We start from the raw sequence: 17,047 nt of genomic DNA on the forward strand, positions 1-17,047 counted from the left end.
ATAACCCTAATTATTCCGCCAGTAAAAAAAATAGTTTCAAAGTAGTGATATATCGTTTCCAATTTGGAAAAAGGAAGTTCAGTAGGTACCCTCCCTAAAATCAGTGTTAGATTGTTAATCATATTCACTGATTTTTGTCAATCAGCAATACGAAATTAAAAAAATGACTTCGAAATGGTTGGCTCGAATGAATATCTTTTTGCCTGCCAGTTGTAGGCCCGTGAAACCTCCCGTCAAAAGCAGCATTAGACCCGTGTACACAGCACTAGAGTACCTTTATATAAAGGTACTCTACACAGCACCGTCCAACAGCGCCCTCTTGAATCCAGCGAATGTGCATATTCAAATTATCTTCTTAAGCAACAGTACTATATGAACAATACTAATGATAACATATATATAATATGAAAAAACCCACATAATCTTTTTCGAATTTCACTTCGAGAAACAAATGCACTGTGTTTTTTTTTATTTGAAGAAGAAAAAGAAGAGGAAGAATAAGAAAAGAAGAGGGGAGGAGAAGGAGGAGGAAAAAGGAGAAGAAAGAGAGGGAGAAGAAGAATAAGAAGAATCAGGGAAGTCCCTGCAATCTCAAAACTCCTTAGCAAAAATAGCCATAACAAGAGCGGCAACGACGACGACGGCGTCGGTACGAAGAGACCCAGCCCCTCCAACAATAGTCCCGTTGAGGGGGCATACAGTGTTTGCATACAGGATGGTTGTGTCTGCCTGAAATATCATTGGCAAACTTTCTATGAGCGGAGCCGCTGTGTCAGAGATACCATAGTCATCGCGATAATTCAAAATATTTCCAAGCAAGTCGGATCGGGCATCGTTATCTTCACTGCATGTACTGTTATTTTTTATTTTCTGCACACATCCAAAAATGGTAGCATTGAAGGCTACTGGCGCAGGTAGATTGGGATCTACTATTCCCGCCCCTGTGTGAGAAAAGAGGAAAATAGTAAAATATTGTAAGAAAAGGGGAATTATTCTTGTTAAAACAATGTGAGACGTCATACATGTACGAGATGAATTTAAAAAAAATGTACAAAAAGTCAGATTTGAATATAATAAAAATGATAATAATAATTAGACTCCTATCGCGCCAAATCCACTCTGAAGAGTGCTCAAGGCGCTTTTAGGAAATTATAAAAGAAATTAATAAAAATTGAAGAGAAATGCTTTAAGTAATTGTTTGGAAGTTTCAGAGGTCAAGCACTGTTTGATGTTTTCAGGGAGGCTATTGCATATCTTGGAGGATGAGAGAACAAATGATCTTTCCCCAAGGTTTTGGAAACTCTGGGGTAACAAGGGAATTGGAAAAGGAGGAACGTAAGGATCTTGAAGGGGTATAACTTTTGATCAGTGAAATAAGGTACTGGGGAGATGAGCCATGAACACAATGGTAAGTTAACAACAAAATCTTGAACATAATACGCTGTTTTACAGGGAGCCAAATAATGTAAGGATCTTAAAATAGGAGTAATGTGCGTGTGACAGAGAAACGATGCGAGCGGCAGCATTTTGAAGTTTCTGAACTTTGACTAACTGATTCTGGGTAGATTGAACAAAAGGGAGTTACCAAAATCGAAACGGGACGAAATTAAAGCGTGAACCAAATTTTCTGTGGCCGATCCAGACAAGTATTTCCTAATAAAACCGATATTTTGCAATTGGTAGCGAACTGATCTACAAGTAAAAGAGATGTGATTCAACATCATCATGTGAGAATAAAAACTATACAATACTATATTATACAAAGAAATGTATATCATCATGATCATTGTTGTCAGTGTATTGACTTTGAACCAGGTAGAAGTTTTTCCCTGTTTACCGACGAGACATGAAACAAATGGACATTTCCAATTAAGGTCAGTTAATATTTATTGGCTCTCATGAAGTATGTTCAAACTTGAATCATGTATATTATCTCCATGGCTGATGGTACTAAGCCTAAGGCGTCGACCCATTTTTTTAGAACAAAATGTTCAGAAAAAATGTGCAATTTCGTATTTTCAGAAGTTCGATATGCCAAAAGGTTTTATAGCAATTTCCAATGAATTTTATAATATATTAGTATTGTATATTATGAGTTATTCAATTTGTCAAATTATTGGGGGATGCCCGGCAAATCGATATGCCCCCCAAAAAAAATCATTACCCACTCCCCTCCCCCAGGATCGACGCCTCTGGTAATAAGACAATTTTAAATTGCATACAGATTGCACTTGCCAATTTGTCTACTAAGAGACGACATGTAGACACATACATGATATATCGTGTCAAGAAAAAAAGGTTTTAAGCATAAAATAAGGATATTTCGTACCGAAAAAAAATCGACAAGCAAAAATGAAAAAATACGAAAAATGTATTTACTTTCAAAAGAGGGGCACATCTGTTTTAGTGGCATTTTTGCATTTAAAATTTTAATTTTACTTCTCAAAGGGGAGAGAGGCACGGGCCGGCTGCCCCCCCCCCCCCCTGAATCCGCCAGTGCTCACACCCCTAGGGTTAGATGTATTACCATTGATTGTAGCCCGTCCACAAGCGGTCATGTTCTTCCAGCACGTCACTTCCGGTAGATTACTCATATTGCATGACAGACCAATGAGATCAGGCTGGGTTTGTAAGGATATACAAGCCTTGCACTTGAGTTGTTGACCTAAACCAGGAAAGAAGAGAGAACAAAAGATGTGAAAATAACATTTTGTTTCATCGATTTCTCATAATGTAGACCTACACCTCCGGTCTTTTATTAATTTTTATTTCATACAAACTGCAGAATTGTGTTAAAAACGTGGATTTTAATGTCAAAAGATCAGATTTCAACTTTAACTGATATGAATTTAAAACAATATTGAGAATCTAATTATCGCACAAATGACAGATTCAAGTTTCAATATTTTTTTTTTCATTCCGAATCGACATATTACACTTTAATATGAAATAATAACCATATAAATCAATACAAGGGAACTATGTAAGCAATATGATCATACAAAGGAAATGGATGTTTCCGTAAGCAATAAACAACAATGATAAACATGCAATTATGACGATGAAATGAAAATATAAATCCATATTTTATTGTTCAAAATTAACATGAAATGATACTCCGAAAATTTGCTTTGCCCAATTGATCGTGGGCCGGCAGCCACCGTGCAGCGCCAGATCGACGAGGCTCTATCCCTTCAATCGTTGAATGCCAAACATGCAGGGTAGCAGTAGCTCCCATCTTTTAACGGTTTTTGTCTGATGCGGCCTGTGTTTGAACCCCCGACCTCCCGGTTGTAAGACGGACGCTCTACCAACTGAGCTAACACACCGGTATGATATATACAATAGGCTTATAATAATCACTCGGGTCGCGGCGGGTTCGCAATCACCAGGGTTTTTGGATTTTTGGCGATTTTTTTTTATCATTTCGATGCGACTTTATATAGGGTAAAAAAATAAATAACAATCTCGATTAAATCGATTAAAAATCTGCAAGGCTATAAATAAATATATATATATCGCACCCTCTTATGTGTCGCCACTCCTACGCACGAATGGATCCCTCCATTTCTTTTCTCAACTTTTATTTTATGTGTGCGTGCGTGTGTGTATATATGTACTTGTACATACGTCTTAATTTTTTTTTGGAAGTATGCCTTTATGAAAAAACAAAAAGAAGTATAAAGAAGTGAAGAAAGAAAAAAAATGGAGTTGTAAAGGGGAAGCTCTTGAATTAAATCAAGGTAAAATTAATGTTTTTGGACTACATGTCCTTTTAATTATTCATGGTTGTATGGTATAAGAAAACAAAAAATAGAAAATAGCGTGCGCTATGTTTTTGGAAGTATGCCTAATGCAAAAACAAAACGAAGTAAAAAAAAAAAAAGAAGTGAAGGAAAAAAAAACATTGAAGGTGTTAAAGGGGAAGCTCTTGAAATAAATCAAGGTAAACGCAGAGTGTTTTGGAATGCATATCCTTTTAATTGTTCATGGTTGTATAGGATAAAAGAGTAAAAAAAAAACCGACTAATGAAATTAGCTAATTTTACTGTATACCTGGATTTTTAATGATTGGGTCCATTTACCAATTCCTCCATACCAAACATTTATTTCAAAATAATTATTTTGTTGTTATGAGAGAGAGAGAGACGGGGGCACAAAGCCTACCACTGTAATCCAAATAAAAAATAGCCCCCCCCCCAACCCTTAATGGAAAGAACAGAGTCCCGCGGTGTGTGCATGGTGTGTGCCACATTGTGTTCACAGTGTGGAACACAATGTGAAATCACTTTCACACTGTTAAATTTGGGTATTTCAACAGTGTGAATCACATATTGCACGTAGCCGACCATGTGAACACGCTTTGAACAGCTACACTATTTTCATATAGTCCACCCTCCATCAAAATAGTCTGCCATCCACCCCACCCTGGTAGTAGGGCTAATGATGCTGGTCGCTTGCATCTTATGTTCTTTTAGCCTTTCACTTTACTTTAAGGGATTATAGAAAAAATGGGGGACTGAAATAAAACATCCACAAAAATATTTTACCAGAAAGCTTTTCTAAATAATGAAAAGAATAATTATCAAATGCCAAATATATTTAGAAAAGATATGTATTCCCTTGCCATACTTAGCAACAAGTAATGTAAACTGGGTTTCAACATACTTGAGTATTTCTTAACTTCTTACAGGAATATCCATTTAATATTACTACCCGGAAGAAAAACATACATAAATAGGAAAGATATTAGTAAATAAGCCTATTGAATATCTCATGAAATAACAGTACTGGTCTATAAGCCTTGATGTCCAGATAAAAAATATAAAGACGACCTTAAACGGATCTACCTTCTTGAAAGAAGACAGGGCTCACAAAGCGTTGCGATTGGTCGGCGGGTAAAAAAATCTAGGCTTTGGAACCATTAATAATTACGTGCTATCGATTGTAAACACCTATACGACCATGGTATGATCAATCGCTTAGAAGTGTGATAGGGGGGCCGTTGGTCTCCCTTTCTCCCGTCGTAATCTATCCCTTAAAAATATCAAAAACTTGAGGATATTTATCCGATCATTGTTCGTTACCTCTCAGGATATTTTTGAAAGGTAATATTACGGGCAACATTCTGCTGGTATGCTATACAGTTATCAAGGCGACTTCTCAGGGGCGTATACCCCTATTTTTATCAAGTAGAAAAAATAGAGACGCGGAAAGAAAAGGATGAAAAAGATGCAAGAATTAGTGAAAGAATATATTTTGAATATTCCGACTGTGTGACTCTACAATGATCCTATAATTAATGTGAGAAATATCTTAGGTCTTCGTGCCCCTCGCCGCCCCCCGGCCCTAATCAATCTTCCTCGTACCACCACGGACAATTCCATTGGCGGTGCTCGCGTGTAAAAAAACAAAATGTGACTCTATACGACTATTTCAAGTTATTGCAATGAAAATATAGTAGAATAATTATGAAAGGGGCGAAAGGTGACTGGGTGTTACCCTTACTTTTATTACTTAGATTTCGAAATGATCTGGTGGAGGGGTCGCGTTACCCCCCCCCCCCCCCCCTCTTCCCATATCAGAATATGCCCGCGTCTCCCCTGTGATGGAGTAAGATATACCCTCATGTTTAAAGCATGTGAAATTGACTGACAGTTGTACTTCTTTTTCGAAAGATCGGGTCATAAATATACTTCATGTACAGTCTTAAATCTATACCTCGGATAAGAACGCAAAGACGGGCGCTATAATTTCCGTAAAGAGATTCATATTATTTGTAAAACACAAATGAAACAAACTGTTATCTTTCCACAAAATATGATAATTTGTTTTTATTTGAGAACTATAGTTTCTTAATAGTCTCATATAATTAAAAAAAAAGGCATACAGATTTGCGTTGTTAGGCTTCAAACCACAAAAATCAAGTATAGTACATGCTCATATTTTTATTCCATATTGTTCTATTTGCATAATTTTTTATTTCACAATCAATTTTGTTCAGATACGTGAACGGCAAGTGGTGCACATTAATTCATAATGTATAGCCGGCTATTTGGTTCGGCATGGAGGGTACGTTTTTTCCAAGCCGGGCTTGAAGATAGCAGCCCTTGTAACTCGGATTTATGGGGGTAGGGTGCATTAAAAAGATTTTTAAAAAGGGGATAAAAAAGATGGCTATGTTAAGCGAACATACGCAAAATAAAGTGAGTCAGAAGGAAGGAACTTGCCAAGCGACTTGTGGGCTGTCGTCCCAGGGAGTTATAAAACCAGTACGAAATATAGTAAAGGATTTAGAGGTTTTATAACAGACACAATTACGTTTTAAAGGGGATGTGAACTGCGAGTGGTCTCTCATTGACTGTGTGTTATAAAAAATAGTCTTAAAATATACGTTTTCAGATATTTGCTAATACTACAGAGAATAAATTGACCTATCATTGTATTTGTATAGAGAAACTAAAATGTTTTGAGAGGAAAAGTAATTGTTTTACTACTTGGTAACATAATTGTTGCAGTTACAAAAGTTATCATTCAAGTGGGTCTATATTACTAGACTACACTCGCATTATGGGTTAGGAAACTGGCCAGGTATGAGTAGTTGAAGACTCGAGATGGCGCTATTGGTTCGTATCTGCTTTAAATGGGAACTCAACCTTAGTCATAGAATATTATTTGAGAGGGGGGGGGTGAATAAGACAGAATGGTGAACGTTTGAAAGAAATCGGACAGGCAATAAGAAAAGTCATGGCTGTTTTAAAATTGACTTCCCTAAGAATATGACCATGCACTTTATCATGGGGGATTTGTGCTTTTTCCAAACAAGTACCTACTCCCATGGGGAAGTAATCAAAATATAATACACTGAGGTAGAATGTTGTTTTACTATACAATGAAAGAAAAATATAACTTGAAGTAAAACGTTTGAAAAGAAAATGAAAATTTTATTTCATTTCCTTCCTTACATCACTATGACATCACCATCACCAATGCGGACAATTTGACGTCTCCATTATCAATTTTTACACCTTTTAATATTCATGACTTTCTTGAGTTTTGTCAAATATTATTCAAACTTTAACCTTATCAACTTGTCTGATTTTTCTTTTCTCTCTAAAAATAACGTTTAATTTTGGTTAGAAGTTCCCCTTTCACTGTTTGTATTAGGATTATGTTCATGTAGGATGTGGGTCGGATGTCTGGAGATTTGAAGAAAATTAAACTTCCTCGTTTCGAGTTGAATCATAAAATATGTTAACATTTTGTGAAAAATATACCTTGCGATATCATTATCCGACATAACTTAAAAACATTTCCTGTCATCCGGTTTGATATATATACTTGGACACTGAAAAAACATATCATTTCCTTGTTTTAGATTCCGATCCACAAAATCTTTGCATGAATTATCGCGGGTAAATGGTAAAACATGTGGTGCTTAATTTCATTTTATTTGATCTTCCTGTAAGAACCTCTGCATTTTGACACCACGATCACCAACCTGTAATATTTTATTTGGGAGATAACATTATACAGTATATTTAAAAAGGTCATTGACCTTGAAAAACCATTTTCCCCATGCACCCCGTATTCTTCCTAACTTTTTTTTTTTTTGGGGGGGGGAAAATATCGATACCCATACCTACTCAAATCAATTGAAAAACCATTTCCAATAACTTCATTCGAGATGGTTACTAATTGCGGGATACTCCAAACGGTTTTAATAAACCGTCTTGCAACAGACTTAGGATTTGTTAAATCAAAGATTCTTACCAGTTCCATAAGACAGGCCTGCAACTGCCAGAATAAGGAGTGTGACGATGATGCACTTCATGCTTCTAAGAAAATCATATGAGAAAGATCAAATATGAGGGATTATGTCTCTATTTGACACAACTGTAATATTTTGGTTGTAAGAATAACAGAATATTTTGAGTGATCATATCGTGTTTCTGGAATGTATAGGACGCCCTGTTAAGTATTTATGCATAAATGCGTTAACGAGTAGGTGCCACATTATTCGTACAAAGACAGCTTTCGCATTTACTACGGGGAAACTCTCTACAACGCATTGATTCCTTTGAAAATGCAATTAAAATCACAATGGAAAGCTCAGAGGCTTGTGTCAAAAGTTGGTTGACTGGGAGTCTGGGACAGCAGATCATCCGAAGATTTGCACCGGACGAACAATTGCATATTATGTCGTTGTCCAGAGTCAAGAGATTCCGATGCTGTCCTGGTCCACCAACTTAAAGAAGCTGAACTGGTTGTTTAACTTTATGATAACCATGTTTTTTTTCATTAAAACTATTAATCAGACTATTTGTATTTATGCTGGATATGAAACCAACCTAGAAGCTACCGATATTCTTGAATGGGTCTTGGAAAATTACGACAGGAGAAATTGGGTTTTTCTGGGGGGGGGGGGCGAGTAAAAGTCTTGATAAATTACAGAAATCATGCAAGTTGAATCACGGAAAGATACGATAGTACAAAACGAGATGGCGATATGATGAAGTAGAAAGAAGACGGCAAAGAAAAAAAGACTAGATTAAAAGGAATAGGAATAAATGAAAATGGTCCAGTTAGAGTTGCAGTCGAATAAATATACACAAAATGAAATACAACATCAAAGTATAAATTCTTTATAAAATATTTTTCGGCTAAGATATACACTACTCAAAAAAAGTTAAGGACCACTTTTTAAAACGTATATAATTTTTTTATACAAGGTGTTTTATTTCTGGAAATACCTCAGTACAACTGTCCTGAATATCCTTAGACACGCTGTAATCAATTTCACGCATGGGTGGTTTCAGTTGTTGCACACTGTCGCTCTCATCACTGCACATCCTGAAAAGTGGGTTCACAGGGGTATCAACTATCGACATGAAGAGGAAAAAATGAATGTCTGAGTGTCTTTCAGGCAGCCTAGTATCGCGTATGACCTCCTCCTGCAGCAATAACGGCTTCACAGCGCTGTCTCATGGAGCTAATGAGGTGATTAATGTCTCTGACGACCAGTGCATCCCATGCAGCCTCCAGAGCCACACCCAGCTGCTGCAGTCCAAGTGGATGGGCTTCGAGCTGCTGGATACTTCTCCCCATCATCCCCATCATGTCCCAGACGTGCTCTGTCGGGTTCAAGTCCGGGAACCTCGCTGGCCATTCCATACGCTCAATTCCATGGCCCTCAAGGAACTCGGTCACCACCCTAGCTCGGTGGGGATGGGCATTGGTTTCAGTTGTTGCATGATGTCTCTCACATCATTGCATATCCTGAAAAGCGGGCCCATTGTGAAGTGGTACAAAAGTGGATTCAAAAGCATTTTCTGTCTTTAGTCTTTACAATCAACAAATTGCTGACAACAGTAATGCCAGGATACAGGTGTCCTGAATATCCTCAAACACAATGAAATCAATTTCAAACATGCAGTTCTTTCACGATGTTTCTCACATCATTGCAGTGGGCCCGTATAAAAGTGGCTTCCAAAGCAATTACTGTCTTTAGAATCAACAAATTGCCTACAACAGCAATGCCAAGACACCACCTAAGTGAAACAGATGTAGCCAGAGCCCTAGGGATGCTCGAAGCTGGCCTCAGTCAGCGAAGAGTAGCCAGAGTGATGGGCGTGTCACGCAGTGTCATTAGCAGAGCAAGTGAAAGACACCGAGAGACAGGGCTATACTCTGAGAGACCCCGTAGTGGCCGACCAGTTTCAACAACCCCTAGAGATGATCGCTACTTGACGAATCTCAGTCTCCGCAACCGCTTTCACAGTGCACGCCGCCTCAATAATGACTTCACTGCAGCAACTGGAGTGATTGTTTACACTCAAACAATCCGTAACCGACTTCACAGAGCAAATTTGAATGCCAGACGGCCAGCTCAGTGTGTCCTACTCACCCCTGCTCACAGAAGAATTCATCTCAACTGGGCTCGGCAGCATGTCAGATGGACCAGACAGCAATGGCGTAGAGTTCTGTTCACAGATGAGAGCAGATTTTCCCTTGACCACAACAATGGACGTTTGAGAGTCTGGAGGCGACCAGGAGAGAGATTTGCTGACCCCTGTATTGCAGAACATGACCGTTATGGGGGAGGCATCACCTATGACAACCGTACTCGTCTCTACGTGGTCCCAGGGAGAGCAATGAGGTACAGGGATGAAGTCCTCGAACCTATTGTGGTGCCATTTGCTGAAAATGTGGGTGAAAACTTCATTTTGATGGATGACAATGCCCGTCCCCACCGAGCTAGGGTGGTGACCGAGTTCCTTGAGGGCCATGGAATTGAGCGTATGGAATGGCCAGCGAGGTTCCCGGACTTGAACCCGACAGAGCACGTCTGGGACATGATGGGGATGATGGGGAGAAGTATCCAGCAGCTCGAAGCCCATCCACTTGGACTGCAGCAGCTGGGTGTGGCTCTGGAGGCTGCATGGGATGCACTGGTCGTCAGAGACATTAATCACCTCATTAGCTCCATGAGACAGCGCTGTGAAGCCGTTATTGCTGCAGGAGGAGGTCATACGCGATACTAGGCTGCCTGAAAGACACTCAGACATTCATTTTTTCCTCTTCATGTCGATAGTTGATACCCCTGTGAACCCACTTTTCAGGATGTGCAGTGATGAGAGCGACAGTGTGCAACAACTGAAACCACCCATGCGTGAAATTGATTACAGCGTGTCTAAGGATATTCAGGACAGTTGTACTGAGGTATTTCCAGAAATAAAACACCTTGTATAAAAAAATATATACGTTTTAAAAAGTGGTCCTTAACTTTTTTTGAGTAGTGTATATAGGCGCAATCTTGACGGTTCAGCTAAATGAGTTTTCTAAACGATCATGACCATCCTCTATAGCTGTCTCCAATCAACTTACCCCAATTTGTCAATTCCTCTACAGCATGATCCAAAACAATCATCAAAAGCAGACTCCTAAGTGACAATAAATGTTACAAACGTGATCTAAATACATACAAGTAAAAAAGTCGTACCTGAATAATCAAGATCTCTCTTTGAAACCGTGGCACTAAATTAAAACGGGAGAGACGATGGATGCTTGTAACTACTTCAATTAGGACAACTGGTACGATGATAACACAGACGAACTTCAACTATGTTAGCCTACCCTGTACCAAAAGGTCATATAGTATTATGGACGGATAGCGAGGCCGTTTAAGAAACGAATCCGTGCGTTTGCATTCAGGGGCGTTGATAGCCGGGGAGGATCGATGCAGTGTAAAATAATCACCCAGATTTTAAAGGAGGAAAAAGATTTTTATGTTAACTTTTAGCCACTATCATTAGTATTATTATTAGCAGTATTATTGTTATAATAATACAATGACGATTCAAGACTCACGCGTGAAAAAGTCCCTATATAGGCTTGTTGTCCTTTCACACGGTAAAAAAATCGTAATTCAAATGATAATATCAGTGAATAATAAGGTTAATGACGAATATTTAGCACGTGTGAAACCAAATGAGAACATAATTAGGATCATGAACGCGAATCACAGTCACAATTACAGTGATGATTCAAGATTCACGTGTGAAAAGGCCCTACATCTAAAAGACAATGATGATTGCAATTCGTCTTTAGAATCATCGGACCTTTCACACTCTCACTGTCACTGATTTGAATTCGAATTCCCGGGCGAAGGCGGTATGTGTCCTTGGTGACTTGTCAATCAAAGCACTGCATCGATACGATGAGTGCATGACAATTGTATTATCTACGAAAGCGCTTGAAAGCTCCGCCCCCAAAGATGTTCTGGAGGTCAATCCTTTCACACGTTAAATTCGTACCGTAATTTGAGTGAAACTTAACCGAAATTCACCTCCGGAGTAGAATTTGAATTCGTGATTGTGATTAGCGTTCGTGATGATAGTTTGGTTTCACGCGTGCTAAAAAAATTGTCATTAGCCTTATTTTTCAATGGAATCAATCAAATTACGATTTTTTTTTACCGTGTGAAAGAGCGGTTAGACTTGAACTCTATACAGCTGTTTTGATTTGCGACGGTCACACCGCCCGAGCGTTGTTGGAGCGGTGGTGGAGCGGAGAGAAAGAAAATCATCACCGCTCGCTACCGTTCACCATTTTCGATTTCGATTGTTTTTAGTTATCGATTACATCCGGCACATGATCCTTTCCCCCGATTTTGTGAGCGAAATTCGACCCTCTCTCCCTACCGCCCCATGACCGCTCCAACAACGCTCGGGCGGTGTGACCAGGCCATAACCAGACGCAGACGCGTTCTACAACGCACCAAATCCTTTTAAAAATGCAAGTTAAATCACAAAGGACAGATGATCGTCCGAAGAATTGGACCGGAAAAAAATCCAAATATGTCGTTTGTCCAGAGCTCGGGGGGGGGGGGTGTTTCATGAAAGTTGTTTCAGTGAAATCCTTTGATTGGCTGTGAGCACTTGCCTCTGACTGTTAATATGGTAACTGTCGGAGAAAGCCAACTTGTCAGTGCTGACAACTTTCATGAAACGCTCCCCAGGACGGCAACGCTATTTTGATTCACCGATTTTCGACGAAGGCTATTTTGTAATTGATGGTTTCACAGGCTTAATTCATTCCCTATAGACTCATGGCACTTTAAAAAATTCATAAAAAATAAGGATGAAATTCGGGGGTTGAATGTTTTCTACCAGTGGATAGGATTTATATCTGGCAATCCAATATCTGACCAGAAAAGGGTCCCTCGACCGGCTCATTTTAAAAATAAATTGGCGTGTTTGAAGACACCTTCGGGGGAGCAGATTCATCACCTCAAACAGCAAAATAGCCCTAATCCTTCCGCCAGTGAAAATATAGTCCAAAATTGGTGATATTTCTTCCCAATTTGGGAAAAGGAAGTTCAGTAATTACCAAAAATAGAATCAGTGTTAGATGGACAATCACATGCATACACTTTGTCTATCAGCCATATCAAAATAAAAAAAATAGCAATGGGTTGGCTCGAATGAATATCTATGGCCTGCCACTAGTGATTAGGCCCGTGAAACCTGATGGGCTTTTGACAGAATTGTACATGCACTGACGGCAGATGGTGTCGTTCGTACCTGCTAATAGATTGACATTCATCGGTTGGTGAATGAGTTCATTCCAAAATGTGGCTGTTATTGTCATCTAAATAACATTCTCTCAATTTCAGCTGCGGCGGATCCGGGGGGAGGGGGACTATAGGGATCAATGGTCCCACCATTCTTTTTAAAGTGGTGTCCCCCCACTGCCGCCCCACTTTTCAATATGATGAGTCAAATTTCTGAATTGTATAATAGTAATAAAATAATAATCGCGGTATATTTACCTAGGGTAGCCACATATTTATTTTGCTGAAGGAAAACACGTCCTGGCTAGGATCCGAACTTACGACCCTCTGTTTTAAAGGCAAGAGTCAGAACCACTATAGACCACTATTCCTGTGCAGGTAAGGGGGGCGTCGTATCCTGACATCTTTGATGGAGGGGGGGGGATGATTTTGTTCAAACATAGATCTGCAATCTTCAAGTTAAATGTACAATTGAATATTTGGGTCAATTGGTGTACATGGTTGGGGATTACTGATACAAATATTTTTTCTGTTATGGATTTTTTTTTATTTATCTATTTATTTCATTTATTTATTTTTCATTTCATTTTATTGTATTTGATTTTTGTTTATTTATTTATTTATTTATTTATTTATTATTGGGGGGGGGGGGTCAGTGGCGTAATGAGCCCAAAATATGTGGGGCCATTTATTTTTGGGAAAAAAGCTGCGAAGGAGAGATTGAAGCGAGCGAAAAAATTGTTAGACCTTTTTGATACAAAAATCAAATCTAAAGGCCTGGTCACACCGCCCGAGCGTTGTTGGAGTGGTCGTGGAGCGGAGAGAAAAAATCATCACCTCTCGCTACCGTTCACCATTTTCGATTTCGATTTTTGTTTTCGATTTTTTCCCCTAATTTTGTGAGCGAAATTCGACCATCTCTCCTTACCGCTCCACGACCGCTCCAACAACGCTCGGGCGGTGTGACCAGGCCTTAAACTCCTTTTTATTACGTGAGTTGGAGTAGGGTAATCAGGCGCGTATCCAGCATCAGATCCTATGGCCATGGGCCCCATTTTCTGGGAACAATAGTCACTCTATAATCCTTGTGCATGGGCCCAGAAATTTCTTTGTCATAGTTGATGCTGGATACGCTAGTGGTAATCCTCGAGTCGGCGGTTTTCAGTACTAGATATATGCATACTAGCTTTATTTTTACAGCAAGACTCCGTAATTCGTAAGGACTATATAAACAATGGACGCGCGAAGCGCGAGCTGATATTTTGATATTGGCCTACTGACCTAAAATGGTCCAAGATTCCATGGTTATTTCCCTTTGATTGCCTCTTTTTATTTCAGTTCTTGTGTATTTCATGTCCTCTCCACTTATATTTTACCTAATAAACCTGAATAACGAATACTAACGAAAATGAGCTGATATTCAAATGGGGTGGTAAATAAACGGGGAACACCCCATTTGTTTGATCGCGGGGAGGCTGTAAGTAAAAAAAGTGTCATCTGTGACAGCATAAATATTACATTTTTATCTTATTTCTCTACCTTCCCCATCCATCTGTATCTAGCATTTTCCGAAAGGAATAGTTTCATTTAATAATACCATACATGTACATATTAACAAAATTACAAGAAAAAAAATATGGTTATCAGGCATAATATATAATAATCCAATATGACAGGAGGAAGTGGGATTTGTTATTAACTGAATAGACGTGCGTGTCCTATGTTTCCTTAGCATATAACCTGTAGTAGAGCAATAGTGAGATTGCATATAGTCATTAATTAATATTGTGGTCAAAACCAAACCACGGACTGGATGATAACCACTGTCCGACTCTCGTTATTAATGACCATGAAATACCAAAGCCTAATAACAAATGATCTTTTAACGAACCCAAAGTACAGAGTGACATGAAACATTGCAATGCCTTCTAGAAATAAAATAGCGGGGGCGACTTCCTTCATGATTATTTCAATATAGAAAAAGGTAGAAAAGGTAGAAAAGAAGAGTGATAGGATGCAGAAGGGGGGAGCAGATCGTTTATGCCCATGACTAAAAGGGTAGAATGAGTTATGTATCTATACGAAAACACTCTTACGTTTTTCATACAGGAAAACAAATGCATATTAATTTACCCACTCCCTCGCCCCCTCTGTCAAAACACTCTTATGGAACAGCTAGAGTTCAATTATAATTTTCATCGATTTTTTTCTGTCATCTTGCTGATTTGATTTTTACACGCCAAATATAATCTAAAGATTTTGCGACTTACTCATAATTTTTTTCCAAAGAGTACACAGTATTCAATTCTCGGCCCCTTGAATTTGTGTATTTTCTGTTGGATCTCCACCCCCTTACATCTCTGACTAAATTATTTAAAATTGTCTTCTCCAAAATGTAAAGGTGCATATATATAAAACGGCACCTTACCACGTTTCCGGTTTTGATAGCTACAAAGATTTTTTATGGAGAAGACATTTGGTTTAGAAAACTCGATTTAAATTACTTTTCTAGTTGGTTTCACACAGGAAACACATGCCATTTCAACGAGCAACTTTAGGAGTATGGTAATATTCCTCTCCTGTTTATCACATCAAGTAGGTATATCAAAAGTGATGTATAAAAAAGGGAACCTTATCTACAAGCATTCTGCTTCTAAGGTTTCCTGCACTTCCTCCGTTTTATGTACTTGAACATGTATTAATATGTATTTAAAATGCTTGCTATTCATACTTATATAGTCTACGTGTGTAATGGTTGCTCAGCTTAGTTATGTAAGTTAAGTTTTTAAAAGTTTTGTACCATTACGGATTTGTGGAAATAAAACCTACATGAAATGAAATATAGCTTTGAAAACTTCCTACTTAAGATTTACGATTACAAATTACGAATGTCAGAAAGTATCCGGTCCGAATTTTGATTTGCCCTAAAAAAGAAAAATGATATCTCACATTTACCATTGCCCAACCATGTATGAGTGTGTGGGTGTGGATATAATTAATTTTCCCCATCATTTTAAACAACTTCCGATGGTGTTTTCACCTACCTAAATTAAAAGGAAAAGATAAAAGTGGTTTTAGTGGGTTTAGTTATTCAGTTATTTACCTGCAAGTGGTCTTTAACTATTGTGATACAAAATCTGCAAGTGTATACCCACTCTAAAAAATATTGGGTAAAAGTGCTCCATAGGGGTAATGTCCAACCAACATTGGGCATTTCTATTTACCCAGTGTGATGAAAATTTATCCCAAATTATAGTAATTGCTGCTTATTTTTATACTTACTGTACATATGCTTCCCGCATTGGGTAAAATGCTGCCCCAAATTGGTTGGACACATAATAACCCTCGTGGTGGTAAAAATTTTACCCAATATTTCTTAGTGTAGCATTAGTGGTTTTATGACTTTTGTTTTCAGGAAAATATAGCGTTTTTTATACTTAGTTGGTGGGGGGAAGGTAGAAGACGGAATAAATTACATATTTTCTTTGTTGGGAGGGAAAGGTATACCTTTCAAACTCTAGATTGTAAAATGATTTATTAATCTATAAAAACGAAGATCACAGACATATCCAATATTCCTTCCGTATTTAGCCATCCATTTATAGGCTCTTCGTCCAATGCGGTGAAGGTAACCGGGTGAAACTTTCTTTATTCTATAGGTATAACGCCGATGTATTTTTAAATAGTCGTGATAATTATGATTTCACATAACCGAAAGTAAATGGACAAAGGGCTCCTCCCCTCATATCCTCAATCGAAGTATGAATGATTGTATCTCTTGGGTGAAGTAGCAGCTTGCAGTAACTAGTCGATGGCCCTTCACAAGTATTCTCTGAAAGTGTGTCCGCTGTTTTGAGAGCAACATATCCTTTCTCATTCTCCCAAACGCCATGAAAAAGAAGTGACAGAACTTTAGGAATCCCTCATCTTGATTACTGTGCCAATTAGGATCAGCTCGTATTTTATACTGGA

The 17,047-nt window shown here is 38.4% G+C and overlaps 1 protein-coding gene across 2 annotated transcripts; it reads right to left on the bottom strand.

Annotated features, from left to right (window-relative positions):
• Positions 1–298: 298 nt before the first annotated feature.
• LOC121419909 lies at positions 299–11,162 on the bottom strand. Of its 2 annotated transcripts, none has more exons than XM_041614395.1 (4): positions 11,003–11,162; positions 7,774–7,838; positions 2,528–2,665; positions 299–941 (listed from the first exon to the last, which is right to left on the bottom strand). In XM_041614395.1, exons 2-4 carry the CDS (start codon positions 7,832–7,834, stop codon positions 592–594), a joined length of 549 nt encoding a protein of 182 aa, XP_041470329.1. In that variant the 5' UTR covers positions 7,835–7,838; positions 11,003–11,162; the 3' UTR covers positions 299–591. The 2 variants fall into 2 exon arrangements, with proteins under 2 accessions (XP_041470329.1, XP_041470330.1); XM_041614396.1 differs by lacking the exon at positions 11,003–11,162 and adding an exon at positions 10,888–10,987.
• Positions 11,163–17,047: the final 5,885 nt, after the last annotated feature.

This window comes from Lytechinus variegatus, chromosome 8, assembly GCF_018143015.1.
Source record: "Lytechinus variegatus isolate NC3 chromosome 8, Lvar_3.0, whole genome shotgun sequence".
In the NCBI taxonomy this organism is placed as follows: domain Eukaryota; kingdom Metazoa; phylum Echinodermata; class Echinoidea; order Temnopleuroida; family Toxopneustidae; genus Lytechinus; species Lytechinus variegatus.